Below are 21,470 nucleotides of genomic sequence, written 5' to 3'. Positions count from 1 at the left end.
TTGTCTGTTACTGGTGTATAAGAATGCTTGTGATTTTTGCACATTAATTTTGTATCCTGAGACTTTGCTGAAGTTGCTTATCAGCTTAAGAAGGTTTTGGGCTGAGACGATGGGGTTTTCTAAGTATACAATCATGTCATCTGTAAACAGGGACAATTTGACTTCTTCTTTTCCTAACTGAATACCCTTGATTTCTTTCTCTTGCCTGATTGCCCTAGCCAGAACTTCCAACACTATGTTGAATAGGAGTGGTGAGAGAGGGCATCCCTGTCTTGTGCCAGTTTTCAAAGGGAACTTTTCCAGTTTTTGCCCATTCAGTATGATATTAGCTCTGGGTTTGTCATAAATAGCTCTTATTATTTTGAGGTACATTCCATCAATACCGAATTTATTGAGGGTTTTTAGCATGAAGGGCTGTTGAATTTTGTCAAAAGCCTTTTCTGCATCTATTGAGATAATCATGTGGTTCTTGTCTTTGGTTCTGTTTATATGCTGGATTACCTTTATTGATTTGCGAATGTTGAACCAGCCTTGCATCACAGGGATGAAGCCCACTTGATCATGGTGGATAAGCTTTTTGATGTGCTGCTGAATCCGGTTTGCCAGTATTTTATTGAGGATTTTTGCATCGATGTTCATCAGGGAGATTGGTCTAAAATTCTCTTTTTTTGTTGTGTCTCTGCCAGGCTTTGGTATCAGGATGATGTTGGCCTCATAAAATGAGTTAGGGAGGATTCCCTCTTTTTCTATTAATTGGAATAGTTTCAGAAGGAATGGTACCAGTTCCTCCTTGTACCTCTGGTAGAATTCAGCTGTGAATCCATCTGGTCCTGGGCTTTTTTTGGTGGGTAGGCTATTAATTGTTGCCTCAATTTCAGAGGCTGCTATTGGTCTATTCAGGGATTCAACTTCTTCCTGGTTTAGTCTTGGGAGAGTGTACGTGTCCAGGAAATTATCCATTTCTTCTAGATTTTCTAGTTGATTTGCGTAGAGGTGTTTATAGTATTCTCTGATGGTAGTTTGTATTTCTGTGGGGTCGGTGGTGATATCCCCTTTATCATTTTTTATTGTGTCTATTTGATTCCTCTCTCTTTTCTTCTTTATTAATCTTGCTAGCGGTCTGTCAATTTTGTTGATCTTTTCAAAAAACCAACTCCTGGATTCATTGATTTTTTGGAGGGTTTTTTGTGTCTCTATCTCCTTCAGTTCTGCTCTGATCTTAGTTATTTCTTGCCTTCTGCTAGCTTTTGAATGTGTTTGCTCTTGCCTCTCTAGTTCTTTTAATTGTGATGTTAGAGTGTCAATTTTAGATCTTTCCTGCTTTCTCTTGTGGGCATTTAGTGCTATAAATTTCCCTCTACACACTGCTTTAAATGTGTCCCAGAGATTCTGGTATGTTGTATCTTTGTTCTCATTGGTTTCAAAGAACATCTTTATTTCTGCTTTCATTTTGTTATGTACCCTGTAGTCATTCAGGAGCAGGTTGTTGAGTTTCCATGTAGTTGAGCGGTTTTGATTGTTTCTTAGTCCTGAGTTCTAGTTTGATTGCACTGTGGTCTGAGAGACAGTTTGTTATAATTTCTGTTCTTTTACATTTGCTGAGGAGTGCTTTACTTCCAATTATGTGGTCAATTTTGGAATAAGTGTGATGTGGTGCTGAGAAGAATGTATATTCTGTTGACCTGGGGTGGAGAGTTCTATAGATGTCTATTAGGTCCGCTTGGTGCAGAGATGAGTTCAATTCCTGGATATCCTTGTTAACTTTCTGTCTCGTTGATCTGTCTAATGTTGACAGTGGAGTGTTGAAGTCTCCCATTATTATTGTATGGGAGTCTAAGTCTCTTTGTAAGTCTCTAATGACTTGCTTTATGAATCTGGGTGCTCCTGTATTGGGTGCATATATATTTAGGATAGTTAGCTCTTCCTGTTGAATTGATCCCTTTACCATTATGTAATGGCCTTCTTTGTCTCTTTTGATCTTTGGGTTAAAGTCTGTTTTATCAGAGACTAGGATTGCAACCCCTGCTTTTTTTTGTTCTCCATTTGCTTGGTAGATCTTCCTCCATCCCTTTATTTTGAGCCTATGTATGTCTCTGCATGTGAGATGGGTCTCCTGAATACAGCAGACTGATGGGTCTTGACTCTTTATCGAGTTTGCCAGTCTGTGTCTTTTAATTGGAGCATTTAGTCCATTTACATTTAAGGTTAATATTGTTATGTGTGAACTTGATCCTGCCATTATGATATTAACTGGTTATTTTGCTCATTAGTTGATGCAGTTTCTTCCTAGCCTCGATGGTCTTTACATTTTGGCATATTTTTGCAATAGCTGGTACTGGTTGTTCCTTTCCATGTTTAGAGCTTCCTTCAGGGTCTCTTGTAAGGCAGGCCTGGTGGTGACAAAATCTCTAAGCATTTGCTTATCTGTAAAGAATTTTATTTCTCCTTCACTAAGTCTTGCTCTGTCGCCCAGGCTGGGGTGCAGTGGCTGGATCTCAGCTCACTGCAAGCTCTGCCTCCCGGGTTCCCGCCATTCTCCTGCCTCAACCTCCCGAGTAGCTGGGACTACAGGCGCCCACCACCTCGCCGGGCTAGTTTTTTTTTTTTTTTTTTTGTATTTTTAGTAGAGACATGGTTTCACTGTGTTAGCCAGGATGGTCTCGATCTCCTGACCTCGTCATCCGCCTGTCTCGGCCTCCCAAAGTGCTGGGATTACAGGCTTGAGCCACCGTGCCTGGCCATACAATCAAATTTCATTTACTGGGTCAAGTATGTTATTTTGGACAGTTTTGTTTTTTAAAACGGAATCAAAACTCTATATGCATTTGTATCTATGTGCGTTAATTGATTTTATTTCCTGAGTATCCTAGTGGTTTAGTTAGAATGATCCTGAGATTTGGAGTCAGAGTCTTAGTTTTAGTTCATCATTTGCAAGTAGAGGCAAGTTACTAAACTGCTGTTATTTCCTGGTTTTCTTTGTCTTTGAAATATGAATCCTGTATTATAAATTGTTGGAATTATTAGTGAAAAATAAATATGTCTTAACGGGTATATTTATTATAAACATTAGCCATCAAGACTTTCCTAGCTGGGCACAGTGGCTCACATCTGTAGTCCCAGCTCTTTGGGAGGCCAAGGTGGGAGGATTGCTTGAGGCCAGGAGTTTGAGACCAGCCTGGGCAACATGGTGAGACACCAACTCTATGAAACAACAGAAAAAGGAGCTGGGTGTGGTGGTGCACACCTGTAGTCCTAGCTACTCAGGGAACTGAGGCAGGAAGATTACTTGGGCCCAGGAGTTCAACACTGCAGTGAGCCATGATCACACTACTGCATGTTAGCCTAGGCAACAGAGGGAGACCGTATCTCTTACAAAAAAGAAAAAAGAAGCTTTCCTTAGGAATGGTAGTGACTATATCTTCAAGATAATGGTTATAGATATGGAGTTGAAGAAATCTTCCAGGGAGGGAGATTTCATGGGGTAGAAGACTTTGGCAGTATTGCTATTAATATTTTATTGAATGTTGGGTATACATGATTATGTATATATTTTCTATGTCTTAAATATTTCTTAATTGGTAAAAAAAAAAAATCTTGCTCATGAAATATCTTAACCAGTAATATGTGTAGGATTTTTCTATCAAAAGACACTACTTACAAGGACACTCTGATGTGTATACTTCCTAATTCTTCAGTTGCTTAGGATCTGCTTGAATCTGGCCCATAAAAGTACTGTATTTACCACATTCTGTACTGGTTTTCATGGTGACTTAAATGCTTGTGAAAAAGTAAAATATTTCATAACCGTGGGCTTGCATTTCTGCGTGACCACAATCAGTTGGTGCTGGGTATCAGCTGCTTCTTTTAGTTGGGGCATGTGCTTCAGAGTTCTCCATACTTCCCTGTGCTTTCTGATAGTAATGTCAAATGTCATTTGCCATTTATCATCATAAATGTGTGCATTAATGGCTTGATACTTGTAGACATTTTAGTTTATGACTTTTATATTCAGTAGATATCACAGTCTTCTACTGATATTTTGCTTTGATATTTTAATTTGATGTCACATATTTCCAATACTTTATAACTTTATAAAGCATGGTTACATACATTTTCCCTTAAACATACAACATAAAGTATTCTTTATTGCTTGTCATCTCCTCCTTCTGTAATAACCAATTAGTCCTTTTGTTTTACCAATTAAATATTTCTCAGATCTGTGTTGTCCTGTTTGACCTTTCTGCTATTGTTTCAGCTCAGGCCCTCCTCTCACCTAAAATTCATTAATTGCCACCTAACTGAGCTCCTTGCCTCTAGACACATTCCTTTCAATTCATCCTCAAAAATATTGCTAATGTGATGTATCAAAGTGCAGATATGATCACATCACCCCTTTGTTTAAAGTTTTTCTAAGTCTCTTCATCTTCCATGGCAGGGGTTGGCACACTTTTTCTTTAAGGTCCAGATAGGTACTTTAGACTTTGTTGGTCCTAAGATTCCTGCTACAAATAATGAACTCCTATTGGTGAGTTGATCGCAAAAGCCAGTAGGCACTATGTAAATAAATGGCATGGCCTATGTCCCAGTAAAACTTATTTATGAAACCAGGCCACTGGTCCAGGTCTATAGTCTCTTAATCCCTTTTCTGTGATATAAAAGGTTCTCCCAGTCTCCTCACTTGTCTCATCTACCACTCTTCAATCTTGTTTCCTGTAGGTTTTTCAGAAGGACCATTCAAATTCTTAAACTTTTCTGAGCACAACATCGTCTTTCTATATCCAGTTATTTATTTTATGCAAGCTGGGTTTCTTTTTGCAAATAGCAAAATATTCTAGTGTATCACATAAATTATTAATTTTGAAGTGATATGCATATATAAAAATGGGGTTATTTTGTTTATTGCAGACAACTTTATAAATATAAGGATTGAAGTCTCAAGTATGGACAACTGTTTTTTTTTAACAGGTCTTTAGTTAAAAAGTCATAGTCTTGACATAATTCATGACATAATTTGTTGTTTAATATGTTATCCGAAAATCTCAGAGTGCAGTCACTGGTAGGAAATTAGTTTAGTTTCTTTTTCTTTTCTTTCTTTTTTTAATAATGAAGTCTCACTCTATTGCCAGGCTGGAGTGCAGCGGCGTGATCTTGGCTCACTGCAACCTCCCGGGTTCAAGCAATTCTCCTGCCCCAGCCTCCCAAGTAGCTGGGACTTTAGGTGCCTGCCACCATGCCCAGCTAATTTTTGTATTTTTCACAGAGACAGGGTTTCACCATGTTGGCCAGGATGGTCTCGATCTCTTGACCTTGTGATCCACCCGCCTCGGCCTCCCAAAGTGCTGGGATTACAGGTGTCAGCCACTGAGCCCGACTGGAAATTAGTTTAGTTTCATTGTTATCAACTGTATTGAATCAAGGTTCACTGAAAAAAACAATTTTAGGAGAGTTCATAGGAGCTGGAAGCATATAAGCCAAATTGTATCCTATCTTCATCACAGTTGTTCATTTAAATTCCAGTTAGGAAAGCTAAAAATTGGTTTTAGAGTCTGACTTGCCTGAAATATTGAACTTAAAGGTTGCTGTTTAAATTCTCATATATTGCTTGCCTGTTTCTATGTGCAAAGAAATAACACAATGTAAGAATATGTTCTTAAATGTGTGTGCTTTGTCTTGTTATTAAATTTCAGTTAATCATGTTATTGCAATTGGTACAATGTTGGATAGTAAGCAAAACTTTTTCCAGGAAAAAAAAATGAAAGCAGCTTATCATTCTTGCATCATATAGACAAATGCAAGATGTGATGGATTTTAATACAAATTATGTTAAAGCTCTTTAAATTTCCTAATATTTGCAAACAAATGCATTCATTTAAAACTACATCTATTAAAACTGACCTGTAAATGTCTTGTATGGTTGATTTTTTTTTTTCTTCTTCTTTTTTAGCCACCAGCTGAACAGGCCAAAGCCAGACTACAGCTGGTTCTTGAAGCTGCTGGTAAGTGTTGATAATTAACTTTTATTAAATGAAGAAGTGACAGGTAAACCCTAGGCTGGTAGCATGCTTAGAAGTGAGTCAAAAAGAAAACTATTTTTATATGTCCTCACAAATTTATCAGATCTATATTATATATATGGCCATATATTATCTGAAATATTTATTGCTACAGTATAATGCTAAGTGTATTGCTAATAGGTCGTTCTTTACCTTTTCATTTATAAAATTGGCTTCAGTTTTAGTTTTTTATTTTGACGAAGCCCAGTTGATTAATTTGTCTTTTATGTACTATGATTTTGCTGACATGTTTAAAAATTCTTAGACTAATCCCAGATTATGATTTTTTTCTTACATTTTCTTTCTTTTGAAAGAAAAATTAAAATGGAGGAGTCTTAAATGTAATGTGTAAAACCATAAAACTTTATATTTTATGGCTTTTATTTATATAAAATATAACTTTATATTTTATGGTTTTGCACGTTACATTTGAGACTAATTCTTCCATTTTAATTTTTTAAATAAGGTGTAAAGTTTAGGTTGAGATTGTCATTATTCTAAAGAAAATGAGATCAGTGTCATTTAGTGATTTCCCCAATTACATTGGACTAACTCACGGGACTGTATGTTCTGGATACCATGTACTCTTCAAGTGCTGAATATGTTATTTCTCAAAGTCAAATAATGCTTTGACTTTGATTGTAGATATCATGTTCGCTTGCATATAGACATTAAATACTTTACTTTTTAAAAACATATAAGATCTGTATTTTCTGAGTACTGATATTTTACTTTGAATCTTAATGTGCTCTTCAAAAATGTATATAACTTATTCAACAATAAGTTGTAATGAGTAGTGCAGTAGTCCTCTCTTATACATGGTGGATATCTTCCAAGTGTCCAGTTGATATCTCAAACCGTGGGTAGTACAAAACCCTGTATCTGTATCTATACTTATCTGTCATATCTAATTTATATCTGTATCTAGATACACACATACATATACACATGCTGTATTTTTTCCTATACATACATACCTATGATAAAGTTTAATTTATAAATTAGGTAAGAGATCAATAATGATAATAAAATGGAACAGTTATAATAATATACTTTAATAAATATAAATGTGGTTTCTTTCTCTTTGTCTCAAAATATCTTGTACTATAATCACCTATTTTTGGACCACAGTTGACGGCAGGTAACTGAAACCACAGAAAATGAAACTGCAGCTGCATATAATGGGGGACTACTGTATATATTTCTTAAAATTTTTTACTATACAGAGCCCATAATTTCCAGCTGGAAAAATGAGAACTCCATTTTAACATCAAAAGTTAATTTCAGACCACCAAATGATAGTAATTATGTTTTTAGGATTCATTGATCAAGAAAATACATATGTGCATATTGATTCAAGGATCTCTTGCATTAGCTCTTTGTGTTCTCATTTAAAGTATACACAGTCTAAAGATTGGGAAGTCCAGTGTGAATGATATACTAGCTTCCTGAATTACTAATAGAAGTAACTTACCATGTAGGTAGAAAGATTGACAAATGTTTTAGTTTTGATGAAGTGTCTCTGTACTCCTCCTTATTACTCTAAAAATAATTTATAGTTTATATTTCTATCTTACTTGTTTTATCTTTAGGAAACATTACTTACTAAAATTTTGTTAATTTTCAAAAATATTTTCACTCAAATGAAGTATACTGTAGGATGTCTAATTAATTTGATTCTTTATCATTTACATAATATGCATGGCATTTTGCTTTGAAAAAATATTTCCAGCTCATAATTGAGTATTCCAGCTCATAAGTGAGTAAACCCTTGCTTTGAAGGAAAATATTTATGTTGCCTAGCACAGAAAACATTTGTTTCCACAAATGCAATTTTAAATAATTTTATTTCATAGTTTTATTCAGTTTAAAAAAATATTTAGCATGATTTTGAAGTACACTAGAAAATAGATGTGATACTCCAGACCTCACAGTGTATAACTTGCTTATATCCATCTGAATTGTCATCCCTCACATTTAACTTTAATGTTCTAAATTGTACCTAAGGATAAAGAGCTAGATTCTGTGAATTTGAGAAACGTCCAAAATTATGACAATTTTCAAGTTAAAAAATTTATTTTGGCCTAGGCCTAGATAAGCAAAAGACAGACCTTAGCTAAATGTTTAATTTTTTAAGTCACTCTTTTTTATTGAATATTTATGTTGTTCATCTTTTCTCTCTTACCAGTAACACTGTAATGAACATCCTCTTATACATTGTGTTAGTCATATTTTATTTTATTCTGGGGGAGATTTGTTACTATAGAAATGAGTTTGTGAGGTCAGAGGGTATTAACATTTTAGGCTGGTCCAAAAGTAATTGCGGTTTTGGCTAAACCTCAGTTACTTTTGCATCAATTTAATAGAATGGCTTTTTGTATATTTTTGCTGAATTGTTTTATAAAGCTTTGTGCTGCTTTTCATTGCCACTGGTTAAGTAATCGTTTCACTAGAATTGTTTTTTGATACCAGTTCTGTGAATATATTGCTGTATAATGTGATATAACATATTACACCTTTTTGAAAAATAATCGTTTTATTTTTAATGAGAACTTGTGACATAGTAGAGGGCAAGTAGATGGATAAGCAACTTACTGTCAAGGTTCTAGTTCTCTTTTTGGTGATGAATTTTAAGGTGTTCATTATATTGTTAAAAATAAGCAAATAAATAAGAAGAACTTGAGACCTGTCTGGTAAGTTTTGCAGTCCAGCCTAGTCTCAAGGTTGAGATAAATGGATAGGGAAGTCTAGTAGTAGCCATTGTCACATTGGAGTTCACTGAGGTTCCTAGGAAAAAGACCTTGATTTGGGGTCCTTAAAAGTGGGCATGGGCAAAGACTTCAGGCCTTATGCTAGATTCTTGAGGCAGGATTAATTTTAGCCTTACAAGCAGCATAACTTGATATATAAGGTTCATATGTAGATATCCTTCTGATTAGACTTAGTTGTTTATTCTAGCTCTGAGTCCCAGAAGAAAGTTTTATGTTTAACTATTGCATTGTAATTGATTATATTAGTAAATGTTAATAATGTTACTGGTTTGGAATTAAAATCTCTTTCGAATATTTAGCCATGATTTTTAGTGATGTGACTCTGAAAGTCCATATGAAAGACTAAAATAAGATTAAACAAAATGTAACTATAGTGTGTTACGATTATTATATCAAACAAATTTGAGTCTGAGATTTTATTGTATTTGGGTTAGGATCATACTTTATATGTACTAAACTATTGCATATTTGTACTTTGGTTCAAAACCTTGAACATTTTATCTTTGACTCTTTTATAGGCAATAATTCACCTAGACTTAATGATTCTGATTTTGAAAAATGTTTTGTATTTATCCCTTTATTGTCTCTCCCACTGCCATCTCCTTAGTCTAGATGCCAAACATATCACTCACGGCTTATTCCATTACCTCCTAATTGGCTTCCTGCTTCAATTCTATTACTTCTCTAGAGAGACGCTAATGAATAGTGGAAAGATCCTAAGCCTGCCATCACCACTTGCTCTGTAACTTTGAGCAATTTAATGTTTATTGTTTAGCCAAAACAGAGGGTTTTTTAAATCAAATACGACAGATGTGTGTTTTTTTCCAGTTCATTGAGGTGAAATTTACATAACATAAAATTAATTATAATTGCTTAAAGTGAACAATTCAGTGGCATTTAGTACATTCACAGTGTTGTACAACCATCAACTCTATCTGGTTCTAAACAATGCCATCACTCCAGAGTGAAACCCCTTACCTACTAACAGTTTCTCCCCACGTTCCTTTCCCCCAAGCCCTTGACAACCACCTTTCTCCCTCTGTCTCTATTTGTCTATTCTGGATATTTCATATAAATGGAATCCTACAGTATGTGACCCTGTGTGTCTGGCTTCCTTCATTTAGTATGTTTTGAAGATACAGACACATAATATGTCAGTACTTCATACTTTTTTATTGCTAAATAATATTTATACACACACACACACACAACTTGTTTATCCATTGATGGAAATTTGGGTTTTTTCTACCTTTGTTCTATTGTGAGTACATTTGAATATGTGTATATATGTACTTGTTTTGAGTACCTGTTTGGAGGTTTTTTAGGTATATACCTAGGAGGGTGATAGTGGGGTCATTTGATAATTCTGTGTTTAATTTTCTAAGAAACCACAAAACATTTTCCACAGCAGCTGAACCATTTTACTTTCCCACCAATAGCAGTGTATAAAACAGTTCCCCCTATTGCCTCAGCTACACCATATCACACATTGAAATTACCTATTCGAAAGTATTTATATTTGAGGGCTTCTCTTTCCCATAATTTCTGTATCTGTAAGTGGGAAAGATAATAACTACCATGTAGGGCTGTTATGAAAATAATAACATGTGAAATACCTAGCCGAGAGCCTGAAAAGTGGTTGCCACCAGAAAATGTGTATTTCATCTTGATTTTTGTGGACACCACTGCCAGATGATTCTTTGGTGTTATCGGATCTTTGGGTTGTTGCTTTTCTGGCCGGAAAACTCTGTGTGGCTGCTGCAACAGAGCAGGTAGCAGCACGGGCACCCGCTCTCTGAGAGGCTACGGCTGGACCAGGCACACTACAAGCAGCTTCCACAACTGGCACCCAGGAACACGGTGGCACCCGGAAGCTTGAAGATCCTGGGAACTGCAGGGTCCCAAGGAGGGAGCCACAGTCCTGGTTCTAGGAGCTTCTGGGTCTGAGCTCCCCAAAGCACCACAGTTTTTCTCTCCTTCTCTTTGCCTGCAACATGGTGAGCAAGGAGCATGTCTCAGTCCTGTTTGTGTTATAGCTCTTTTAGCCTCTCTATTCATTGGGTCCCGAGTTCTTGTCCTGAAACCAGGAAGAATTAGGTGCACAGACAAGTGGGGGGTGAGCAAGATGAAGACGAGCTTTGTTGAGCAATAGAACAGCTCAGAGGGGACCCACAAAGGGTAGTTCTTTCCACAGCCAGAGTGTCCTAATGAGTGTTCAGCTCCTGACAGAGAGTAGCTCCTCTCTGCTAGGCAGGTTGTCCCAGCAAGTGTTCAGTTCCCAGCAGAGAGGGTAGCTCCTCTCTGCTACTGGTCATCCCATGGTCTGCAGCTCTCTGCAGAGAGAAGGCCCTCAAGTGGATGTCTCCTCTCTGCAGGCAGGTCATCCCATCATGTCTGCAGCTCTCAGCAAAGAGGAAGCCCTAGAGTGGGTGGCTCCTCTCTGTAGGCAGGTCCTCCCCTTGTCTCTGCGGTGCTCAGCAGAGAAGGTAGCCTCTCCCTGCAACTGGTCCTCCCATCCTCTCTCTATCCTCTTTTCTGCTCTGGCTGAGCCCAGGGCTTTTATGGGCCTTAGATGGGGAGGAAGTGCACACTGATTGGTCCATGGGCAGGCCCAGAAAAGGCATCAGAAGTCCCCACTACAGTCCATAGGACTGGCAGCCCAGCTGCCAGCCTTCAGGCCCTCTCTGGATTGAAGGTAGAGCCTCACCTGTCCCCTTCTGCCCAGGAGACCTTCTGCCTCCTGCCACCATCCATGACACCCAGGCTGCTTGCAATAAAGGACATCTGCAGGCCAGTGCCCAGCCACCCTCAACCCTCCGCCTTCAGCTTCACCTGTAACTTGTGCTTGTCAGTGCCCAAAGTCTGGAGGGGGCCAAGGCAGCAAAGGGCTGGTGTGTCCATGCTGCCCCATGCATGCAGCATGCACACACCTGGCCAGGCTGTGACAGCACCTGGGCCTGGCCCCAGCCTTGCCCCGAGATTGGAGCAGGTGCCAGGAGCGGAGAGAGGCCAGGCAGCAGGAGCAGGCACCCTCAAGCCTGCAAGGGCAAGGCGGAGGCCTTCCTGAGCTAAGAGTGCAGAGACCTGGGTCCACAGCCTCAACTTGGGGGCTACAGCTGTGCTCAGGAGGGCAGGGCTGCTGCCTGTTCCTGGCCTCTGTCAGCTCCATGGATCATGCAGCCCCAGCTGTGTCACTCACAGCCTGGGGTGGGGGTTCCAGGTCCTCACTGGGCCCAGGCTGGTGACTGGGGCAGGAGAGATGTCTCTGCAAGCTCCCACTGTGGCCCCGGCTCTCTGGGATGGCCCAGAGCTCCTCCTCACCCATCTGGCAGCTCTTCTTGATTAAGGTGGTGGTTAGAGGGGGCCTAGGGTGCCTCCTGGAGTGTGCCTGGCTGTTGGGAATGTCAGGCCTGGCAGTCACCCAAATGTGGGGCAGACAGACCCTGGGGACATGGCCCCAGGCAGCCCTTGGCAGAGCGTCCTCCCAAGGTGCAGGAACCCAGTGCCCTCAGCAGGGCAGCCATGCTGCTGGCCAGGTCTTCAAAGTGGGCCCTGCTGGCCCCCAAAGCACAGCCCCCAGCTTCTGCTCCCTCCCTGCACCCTCCCTCCCTGCAGTAGCAGTGGGCAAGAGCAGCGACATGGTGCCAGGGTCCAGAACCACAGAGGCTCTGGGCGTTGGGACAGGTCTCAACCAGCCATAGGAGGGTGGAGGCGGCACAGCCAGCTGCCTTGGGGACACGGGGCACAGGGGACCCACTACCGCTATTGCTGCTCCCGTAGCCACTTTTGCCGCCCCCACCCATGCCTCCCCAACTGTGGACAGCCCACTGCTGCCATCATTGTGTACCATATGTTAATGCCACCCCTTTGCTCAAAATTACTCAGTGGTTCTCACTTGCTTACAAAATCAGTTTTACGTTTCTATGCTTAAGGTTCTAAAGTTCTGTACAGTGGATCCACAACCTTTTCTAACTTTATCTTCTAGAATTCGTTACTGTGCTTTTTTCATTGGTCTTCAAGTTTTCCGTATTCTTTTCTACCTGGGAAGCTTTGCACATTGTTTTTCTCTTCTATAAATGCCTTGTTTCTTCCTTTTCCCCCTCTCCAAACACTTCAAGACTCTTCTAAAACAAGATTTCCACATTATTTCCCTGACCATTCCAGTACCTAATCTTTCTCTCCTCCTTTGAATTCTTTTAGTCCTGTCTTTGCACACCATTTATATTGATATTTATTCATACACTGCTGATATTAATATTTAGTTGTTTCATGAATGTTATACTTATTTTTCCAATGAAATAAACTTCCAAATGTCAGGAACTATATATTTAGCCAGACATGGTGGCTCACTCCTGTAATCCCAGCACTGTAGGAGGCCAAGAGGGGAGGATCACTTGAGCTCAGGAGTTCAAGACCAGCCTAGGCAAACATGGTAAAACCCTGTCTCTACAAAAAGTACAAAAATTAGCCAGGCATAGTGGCACATGCTTCTGGTCCTAGCCTCTTGGGAGGCTGAGGTGGGACAGTTGGTTGTGCCCAGGAAGTCAAGGGTTCCGTGAGCTGTGACTGAGCCACTGCACTCCAGTATGGGTGACAGAGTGAGATCCTGTCTCAAAAATAAATAGAAACTATATTTAAAACTTCTACATCTTTCCCAGCAGTTTTAACAATACCTATAGTAGTACTACATCAGAAAAAAATTTTAGCTGTTAATCTTTTGTAAGCAAGTCATTGTAGAGAAACAGAGGATCTAGCTGTCTGAAAAACCTTTAGATGTTGGTGTGCTCATTGTGACCGCTGTTTGATGGATTTTATAATAAATATACTAAGATGTTACCTAGCTTCAAAAGCAGAAGATACATGACATAACCTGGCTTTTTACACTTAAACTGTAAGACAGTGCTTGACAGAAAAGACAGTATAACATGATTATTTCACAGGGGATGGAGGGAAAATAGGAAGTTTAGGTAAGGTCTCCTTTGTCTCCATCACTTTTGCTCTTGCTTTTCTTTGTCTTGATAACCCAATTCCAAACATTATCTGGATTTTCTGCAAAAACGTATTATCATCTTATCCCAAATGTGTTCATGGGTCTAAAGAATTTGGAAGAGAGATTTTTCCAAAAGATATTTTCTATCAGTATGAGAAGACAATACCTGTAACACAGTTTTCTTTGAAGCCTCCTCAATACTTTACTTTTGATAGAATTGACACATACACTTTAAAATTATATTTCTAATGTTACAAGAAAAGATAGAAATTTCTTTTTGTGCATATGTGGTAAAACAACTTATAAAATCTCTGCATAGCAGTATTTCATTTTCTGCATAGTATCTACAACTTTTTGTATTGTACCTTATAGTTTTCAAAACACTTTAATAAATCTTTATCTTTTGATTCATATCACTTCATGGAGAGTTAAGTCCAGTTTACAAATATTCTGAAAGCTTAAGTGACTTGTAAAAAATTACAGAGCTAATAAGTGATAGAATCAGGACTTAACTCCAGTGATTTCTGACTCTCCAGCTACTTCTTCTTTTTTTTTTTTTTTTTTGTTGGACATAGTCTTGCTCTGTCACCCAGGCTGGAGTACAGTGGCACAAGCTCAGATCACCGCATCCTCTGTCTTCCAGGTTCAAGAGATTCTCCTGCCTCAGCTTCCCAAGTAGCTGGGATCACAGGTGCGTGCCACCACACCCAGCTAATTTTTTGTATTTTTGGTGAAGACAGGGTTTCACCATGTTGGCCAGGCTGGTCTCGAACTCCTGACCTCAAGTGATCTGCCCACTTTGGCCTCCCAAAGTGGTGAGATTACAGGTGTAAGCCCCCGCGCCCAGCCCTCGAGCTACTTCTGGTTCATAAGTTAAATACCTGAGTTATGTTAGGCAGAAAGAAAGCAAAAGATAATATTACAAAATGCATAACCTTATTCTATAAAACTTCATTCTACAATTATCTTACAATAAAATAATTTTTAACCTCAAGTAAGCCTTTGATTCTAAAGTAAGTTTTCTTATTGATACCACAAAGGGGGTAAAGCATCTTTTAGGAACAATAAGTTATTTTCCTTAACTATGTAGAGTCTTTATAGTAGCTAAATTTATTACTTTAAAAAATCTAAAATAATGTTTTATGATTTTTTTTCTAACACCTAACTGTGTACATGAATTTCAGGGACCCTTCCTAGGAGAGAAACTGGTTAAGTATTATCAAAACACAGATCAGTTACACATACTATATCCAGGTGATAAGCTTTGCTGAGTAATACGCTGTAAGTGCCTCACCCCATCCCAATTTTTCTGCAGCCTGTTAAACTGAGATTTTATTCTCTTAGTTGCCCATTAAATACCTGGGAACCAAGTCCTGACCCTTTCTCTTCATAGCCATGTGATCCTTAGAAGTCCCAACACTTCTCTAAAGTCCATTGTAGTGTTAAATATGTGTAATTCAAAGAATTACAAATGAGATTGCCTTGATAATATTGTACTGTTTCTGAGGAGCATAGAAAGCTACCCTGATTTAAAGCTGAAAGAGGTTTTGTCTGTCGGTTTCTGACCACTCACTATGGCTCTGAGAAATAGGCTTGATTTATTTTGAGAGAGCCTTTCAGGGCAACCCCCCCCCCCCAAAAAAAAAAAAGAGCAAGAGAGTGAAATGTTAATTTTTATTTCATATAAATAGTTTACAGATTTCTTTTTTTCCCTACATTGGCTTATGCTTGATTGTGTTTTGGTAGTCCAGATTTATATTGTTTCACTAACAAACTGTGAGCTTGAGCAGATCAGTTTTTATTTACTGTCCTGTAGTTTCCTCATCTGTAAAACAGAGATACTAATAGTACATAACTAATGGGTTATTGTTATGGATTTAAATGAGTTAATATTTGTAAAACACTTATAGCAGTACCTGATACATAGTAAGTATTCAGTTAATGTTAGCAGTAAGTATGAAAGACAATATTGTATGGTGGTGAAGTCCTCAAGTCAGGTGGCTTGGGTGCCATTCCTAGCTCCCATGTTTACTGATGAAACCATAGGAAAATTGTTAAAACCTGCTGAGCTTCACTTTTTTATTAACAGAATGGGAATAATAATAATATGTACCTTATAGAGATTTATAAATTAATAAAGTCTATAGAGACATTGGGAATGGGAATTATAATAATGTGTACCTTATAGAGATCTGTAAAGAAATTAATAAAGTCTTTAGCACCTAGCACATAACTGAGAATTCTATAAATGTTAACTAGTAGGAGTAGTTTTTTATGTCATTACCAAAGTGACTTTATGAGATAATTAAAGAAGTTGAGCTACATGTCCTCCTCATACCAGTATGCTTATGCAGTTAAAAGACACTATCAGGAATTAAAAATAGTGCTTTTATTTCATTTTTTTTTTTTAATTATACTTTAAGTTCTGGGATACATGTTCCAAACATGCATGTTTGTTACAAAGGAACACACGTGCCATGGTGGTTTGCTGTACCCATCAACCTGTCACCTACATTAGGTATTTCTCCTAATGCTGTCCCTCCCCCAGCCCCACTACCCCACAACAGGCCCTGATGTGTGATGTTCCCCTCCTTGTGTCCATGTGTTCTCATTGTTCAGCTCCCACTTATGAGTGAGAACATGTGGTGTTTGGTTTTCTGTTCCTGTGTTAGTTTGCTGAGAATGATGGTTTCGAGCTTCATCCATGTCCCTGCAAAGGATATGAACTCATCCTTTTTTATGCCTACATAGTATTCTATGGTGTATATGTGCCACATTTTCTTTATCCAGTCTATCACTGATGGGCATTTTGGTTGGTTCCAAGTCTTTGCTATTGTGAACAGTGCTGCAATAAATACATGTGTGCATGTGTCTTTATAGTAGAATGATTTATAATCCTTTGGGTATATACCCAGTAATGGGATTGCTGGGTCAAATGGTATTTCTGGTTCTAGATCCTTAAGGAATCGCCACACTATCATCCACAATGGTTGAATTAATTTACACTCCCACCAACATTGTATAAATGTTCCTATTTCTCCACATCCTCTCCAGCATCTGTAGTTTCCTTACTTTTGGATGATCGCCATTCTGACTGGCATGAGAAGATATCTCATTGTGGTCTTGATTTGCATTTCTCTAATAACCAGTGATGATGAGCTTTTTTCTGTGTGTTTGTTGGCCACATAAATGTCTTCTTTTGAGAAATGTCTGTTCATATCCTTTGCCCACTTTTTAATGGGGTTGTTTGTTTTTTTCTTGTGAATTTGTTTTAAGTTCCTTGTAGATTCTGGATATTACCCTTTGTCAGATGGGTAGATTGCAAAAATTTTCTCCCATTCTGTAGGTTGCCTGTTCACTCTGATGGTAGTTTCTTTAGCTGTGCAGAAGCTCTTTAGTTTAATTAGATCCCATTTGTCTATTTCAGCTTTTGTTGCCATTACTTTTGGTGTTTTAGTCATGAAGTCTTTGCCCATGCCTATGTCCTGAATGGTATTGCCTAGGTTTTCTTCTAGGGTTTTTATGGTTGTAGGTCTTACGTTTAAGTCTTTAATCCATCTTGAGTTAATTTTTGTATAAGGTGTAAGGAAGGAGTCCAGTTTCAGTTTTCTGCATATGGCTAGCCAGTTTTCCCAACACCATTTATTAAATAGGGAAACCTTTCCCCACTGCTTGTTTTTGTCAGGTTTGTCAAAGATCGGATGGTTGTAGATGGGTGACATTATTTCTGTCTTCTCTCTTCTGTTCCATTGGTTGATATATCTGTTTTGGTACCAGTACCATGCTGTTTTGGTTACTATGGCCTTGTAGTACAGTTTGAAGTCAGGTAGTGTGATACCTCCAGCTTTGTTCTTTTTGCTTAGGATTGTCTTGGCTATATGGGCTCTTTTTTTTTGGTTCCATAGGAAATTTAAAGTAGTTTTTTTCTAATTCTGTGAAGAAAGTCAGTGGTAGCTTAATGGGGTTAGCATTGAATCTATAAATTACTTTGGGCAGTATGGCCATTTTCACGATATTGATTCTTCCTATGCATGAGCATGGAATTTTTTTCCCATTGGTTTGTGTCCTCTCCTATTTCCTTGAGCAGTGCTTAGTAGTTGTTGAAGAGGGAGGTCCTTCATATCCCTTGTAAGTTGGATTCCTAGGTATTTTATTCTCTTTGTAGCATTTGTGAATGGGAGTTCACTCATGATTTGGCTCTCTGTCTGTTATTCGTGTATAGGAATGCTTGTTATTTTTGCATATTGATTTTGTGTTCCGAGACGTTGCTGAAGTTGTTTATCAGCTTAAGGAGATTTTGGGCTGAGATGACAGGATTTTCTATATATACAATCATGTCATCTGCAAACAGCAACAATTTGAGTTCCTCTCTTCCTATTTGAATACCCTTTATTTCTTTCTCTTGTGTGATTGCCCTGGCCAGACCTTCTAATACTTTGTGGAATAGGAGTGGTGAGAGAGGGCATCCTTGTCTCATGCCAGTTTTCAAAGGGAATGCTTCCAGCTTTTGCCCATTCAGTATGATATTGGCCGTGGGTTTGTCATAAACAGCTCTTATTATTTTGAGATACATTCCGTCAACACCTAGTTTATTGAGAATTTTTTTTGCATGAAGGGGTGTTGAATTGTATCGAAGACCTTTTCTGCATCTATTCAGATAATCATTTGGTTTTTGTCATTGGTTCTGTTTATGTGATGGATTACGTTTATTGATTTGAGTATATTGAACCAGCCTTGCATCCCAGGGATGAAGCTGACTTGATCGTGGTGGATAAGCTTTTTGATGTGCTGCTGGCTTTGGTTTCCCAGTATTTTATTGAGGATTTTTGCATTGATGTTCATCAAGGAATATTCAATATGGTCTGAAATTTTCTTTTTTGTTGTATCTGTGCCACATTCTGGTATCAGGATGATGCTGGCCTCATAAAATTAGTTGGGGAGGAGTACCTCTTTTTCAAGAATAGTACTTTTAAAACAAAACAAATGAATAAAGCCTTAAATAGTTTAGTTGACTTGGACATTAGTTATAGCTTTTTTTTTTTTTTTCAATCAAGTATGGTTTATGGAAACTTCAAAATTTGATGTCAAATTTAATAGCTTTGATACAAATCAATTTACTAATGTTAATTTATCTTCCAGTTTCCAACAATGAATGTGGCTTTTAGCTTTTTGTTAATCCAAAAAGATAAAATTGGTGTGTCCTAAAGAGAATCTCTAAGTAAATTACTTTACTTAGAAAGTATAAGTTGTTTGTTTTAACATCAGTTACATATTTATATTTGAGTGGCTGTTATTTACCCTAATGATGTTTAGTAGGAAAAAAAAAGGTATCAGCTAGATTCTGACAATATCACAGCAACTTGCCATGTTTGAGCAGATGTTAAGCAGACAGTAGTTGAATGTTAATTTTGAGAGGGTGATATGTTTAAGCCCAGATGAAGTATGTTGCTTGTGAGCTTTCTAGACTCGAGTACAATGCTGGATCTCTGGGGAGAATTTTAAAGCTAAACCTCTTTCTTTTGGGTCCTCTATATGGACTCTCTCAAGTCAGTATAAAGCAGATCATCCCTAGGCTAAAGCCCTTCAGCTTTTGTTATTGGGCTCTGTAGACCTGTAATTAGGCCTCCTGGCAGGCCTTGCAGGCCAGTTAATGGTCATATGGAGTTTCTGTGAGGCAGACTGGCTTTGTATAAATCCTGGGTAGGAATACGTTTATGGGTCACTTCCTACCAGGACCATGCTTTGTCCTTATGCCCCGCGGGCTGACAGGGAGCAGGTTCCCTTGACCATGGACTGTTCAATGTGCAACTCAAAATCTACTCCACTAATCCCCAGTGTAAACAGAGGATTTAGAAGGGCTTCTGTCACTTACAGTTGCCAATTCACTTGGGTGTCTGTGAATTTGTTTTCCCTGACTTCGTTATTGAAAGACTGACAAGTGTATGACATTTGGATGCTTGTTTATATATTAGATGTATCGGTCTTCTTCAGTGGTTTTAAAATCATTGTAACTAATTTATCTATTGTAAAATTATGTAATGACTTGTTTAGAATTAATTCCCCTTTAATATCTTTAAATTTAAGCCATTAAAATAGCCATACTGATAGTCGACCTATTCTTAAAGGAGAAATTATAGGTCTGTTTTATTGGATAAGAGTAAAAGAACATTATGTAAATAAATTTACCAAAAAATGATTAATTTGGATTTCAGATAAGTCAAAGAAATAATTAATGTAGTGAAATGAAAAATATAGCCTTTATGCATTTTTATATTAAGTAAAAATTCTAGTTTAGTGTAACAGAGCTTTTGAAAGGAATATCAGATCATTTTATAAAATGCTTAATAAAAATATGATTCATGAAGTATTTAAAATAATGAGTGCCATTTACTGAGCATCTACTATGTGGTAAGTAATTTATATACATTTTCACATATTTTAAATAATTGATCCATGTTTCCTAGTCAAGCAAAATATTTGGAGTTTAAGAAAATTATAACTGAGTTTTCATTTTTTCATTTTATTTAATCTTTTTATTGTAATTTTCTCTTTGTTGCTAAGATTAGAATTCAATTCTAAAATATGTGTACATTGCAAAGAAGGAACTATCACCTGTCTTCCTGTGAGCCATTTTTTATTTTAGGGGAAAATGATGAATACTTTCCCAGGTCTCATCTAGTAAATCATTGCTCAGTATTTTGCATTTTGTGATGTAAAAATGGTTCATGACAGATGTGGCTGAAAAGACCACATACGTAGACTGTATGATTTTAGTCTGGTGGAACTAATAGGATCACTCATTACATTTTAGGCCCTGGGATTTCTTTTTTCTTTCATAATAAAATTTTTTTAAAAACTGTTTAAATAGACTGGCCCTTCACATGTGTGAGTACAGCATCTTCTCCTAAATTTAGAAAGAGTGGATGGCAACAAATAATTCTTTCTCTTTCAGAAAATTTTTGTAATGTTTATTCAGTGCTAACTGTTATTTTTAAATTGTCTTGTCATCCCAAAAAAGCTAAGATGTTGTTCTATATTTGTAAAGGATTTCTTTGAATTTTGTTTAGCAAAACATGAATATGTATTTTTACAGATTCCAAGACCTGTGAATTCAATTGAGTTATACATTAATAAAAACAAGTTTTGCAAGTGTTCAAATAATTTCTTGCAACAAAAAGACATACAATAGAAAGTTTTGGTGTTCACTTACAACTAGGAGAATCATAGTGTAACTTGTCTTTTTTCCTTTTTAAAAAAATATACTTGGTGAATTTGTTGAAATGGAAGTAATATACATATAATTTAGAATTTTTTAAAAGCTCCTGAACAGTGTGAAGAATTTTGTCCTATTTTGGTTTTACCAAAAGTTAATATATATATTGAAAAATACCTAGATGATGTACATTATGTCACTTGTATTGGTATTGTCTCGGGATAATGGGATTTAGGGTTATGAAAAACTTGTTTTTGCTTATCTTTATTTTCTGATTTTTCTGTGGTTATGAAGAGAACCTGAAGAGGTCTAGCAAAGGTTTAATTTAAACATGATAAAACTCCCCAGTATTTAGTATAAAATTTAAAATTTTGACAAATGTATGTAGCTGTGTCACTTTGACCAAAGATTTTACTAAAGAACCTTTACATTACTCCAGAAGG

General features: G+C 37.5%; 1 protein-coding gene across 1 annotated transcript in view; it reads left to right on the top strand.

Moving 5' to 3' along the window:
- Window positions 1–21,470, top strand: part of RSRC1 (arginine and serine rich coiled-coil 1) — a 411,876-nt gene that overhangs the window by 230,376 nt on the left and 160,030 nt on the right. Inside the window, exon 6 of the mRNA XM_023223365.2 lies at window positions 5,945–5,996. Coding sequence (XP_023079133.1) covers window positions 5,945–5,996 — 52 coding nt within the window. The remainder of the gene's footprint in view (window positions 1–5,944; window positions 5,997–21,470) is intronic.

This window comes from Piliocolobus tephrosceles, chromosome 2, assembly GCF_002776525.5.
Source record: "Piliocolobus tephrosceles isolate RC106 chromosome 2, ASM277652v3, whole genome shotgun sequence".
Taxonomy (NCBI): domain Eukaryota; kingdom Metazoa; phylum Chordata; class Mammalia; order Primates; family Cercopithecidae; genus Piliocolobus; species Piliocolobus tephrosceles.
The sequence above is the reverse complement of the archived record's forward strand: the minus strand, read 5'-3'. Positions and strand labels throughout refer to the sequence as shown.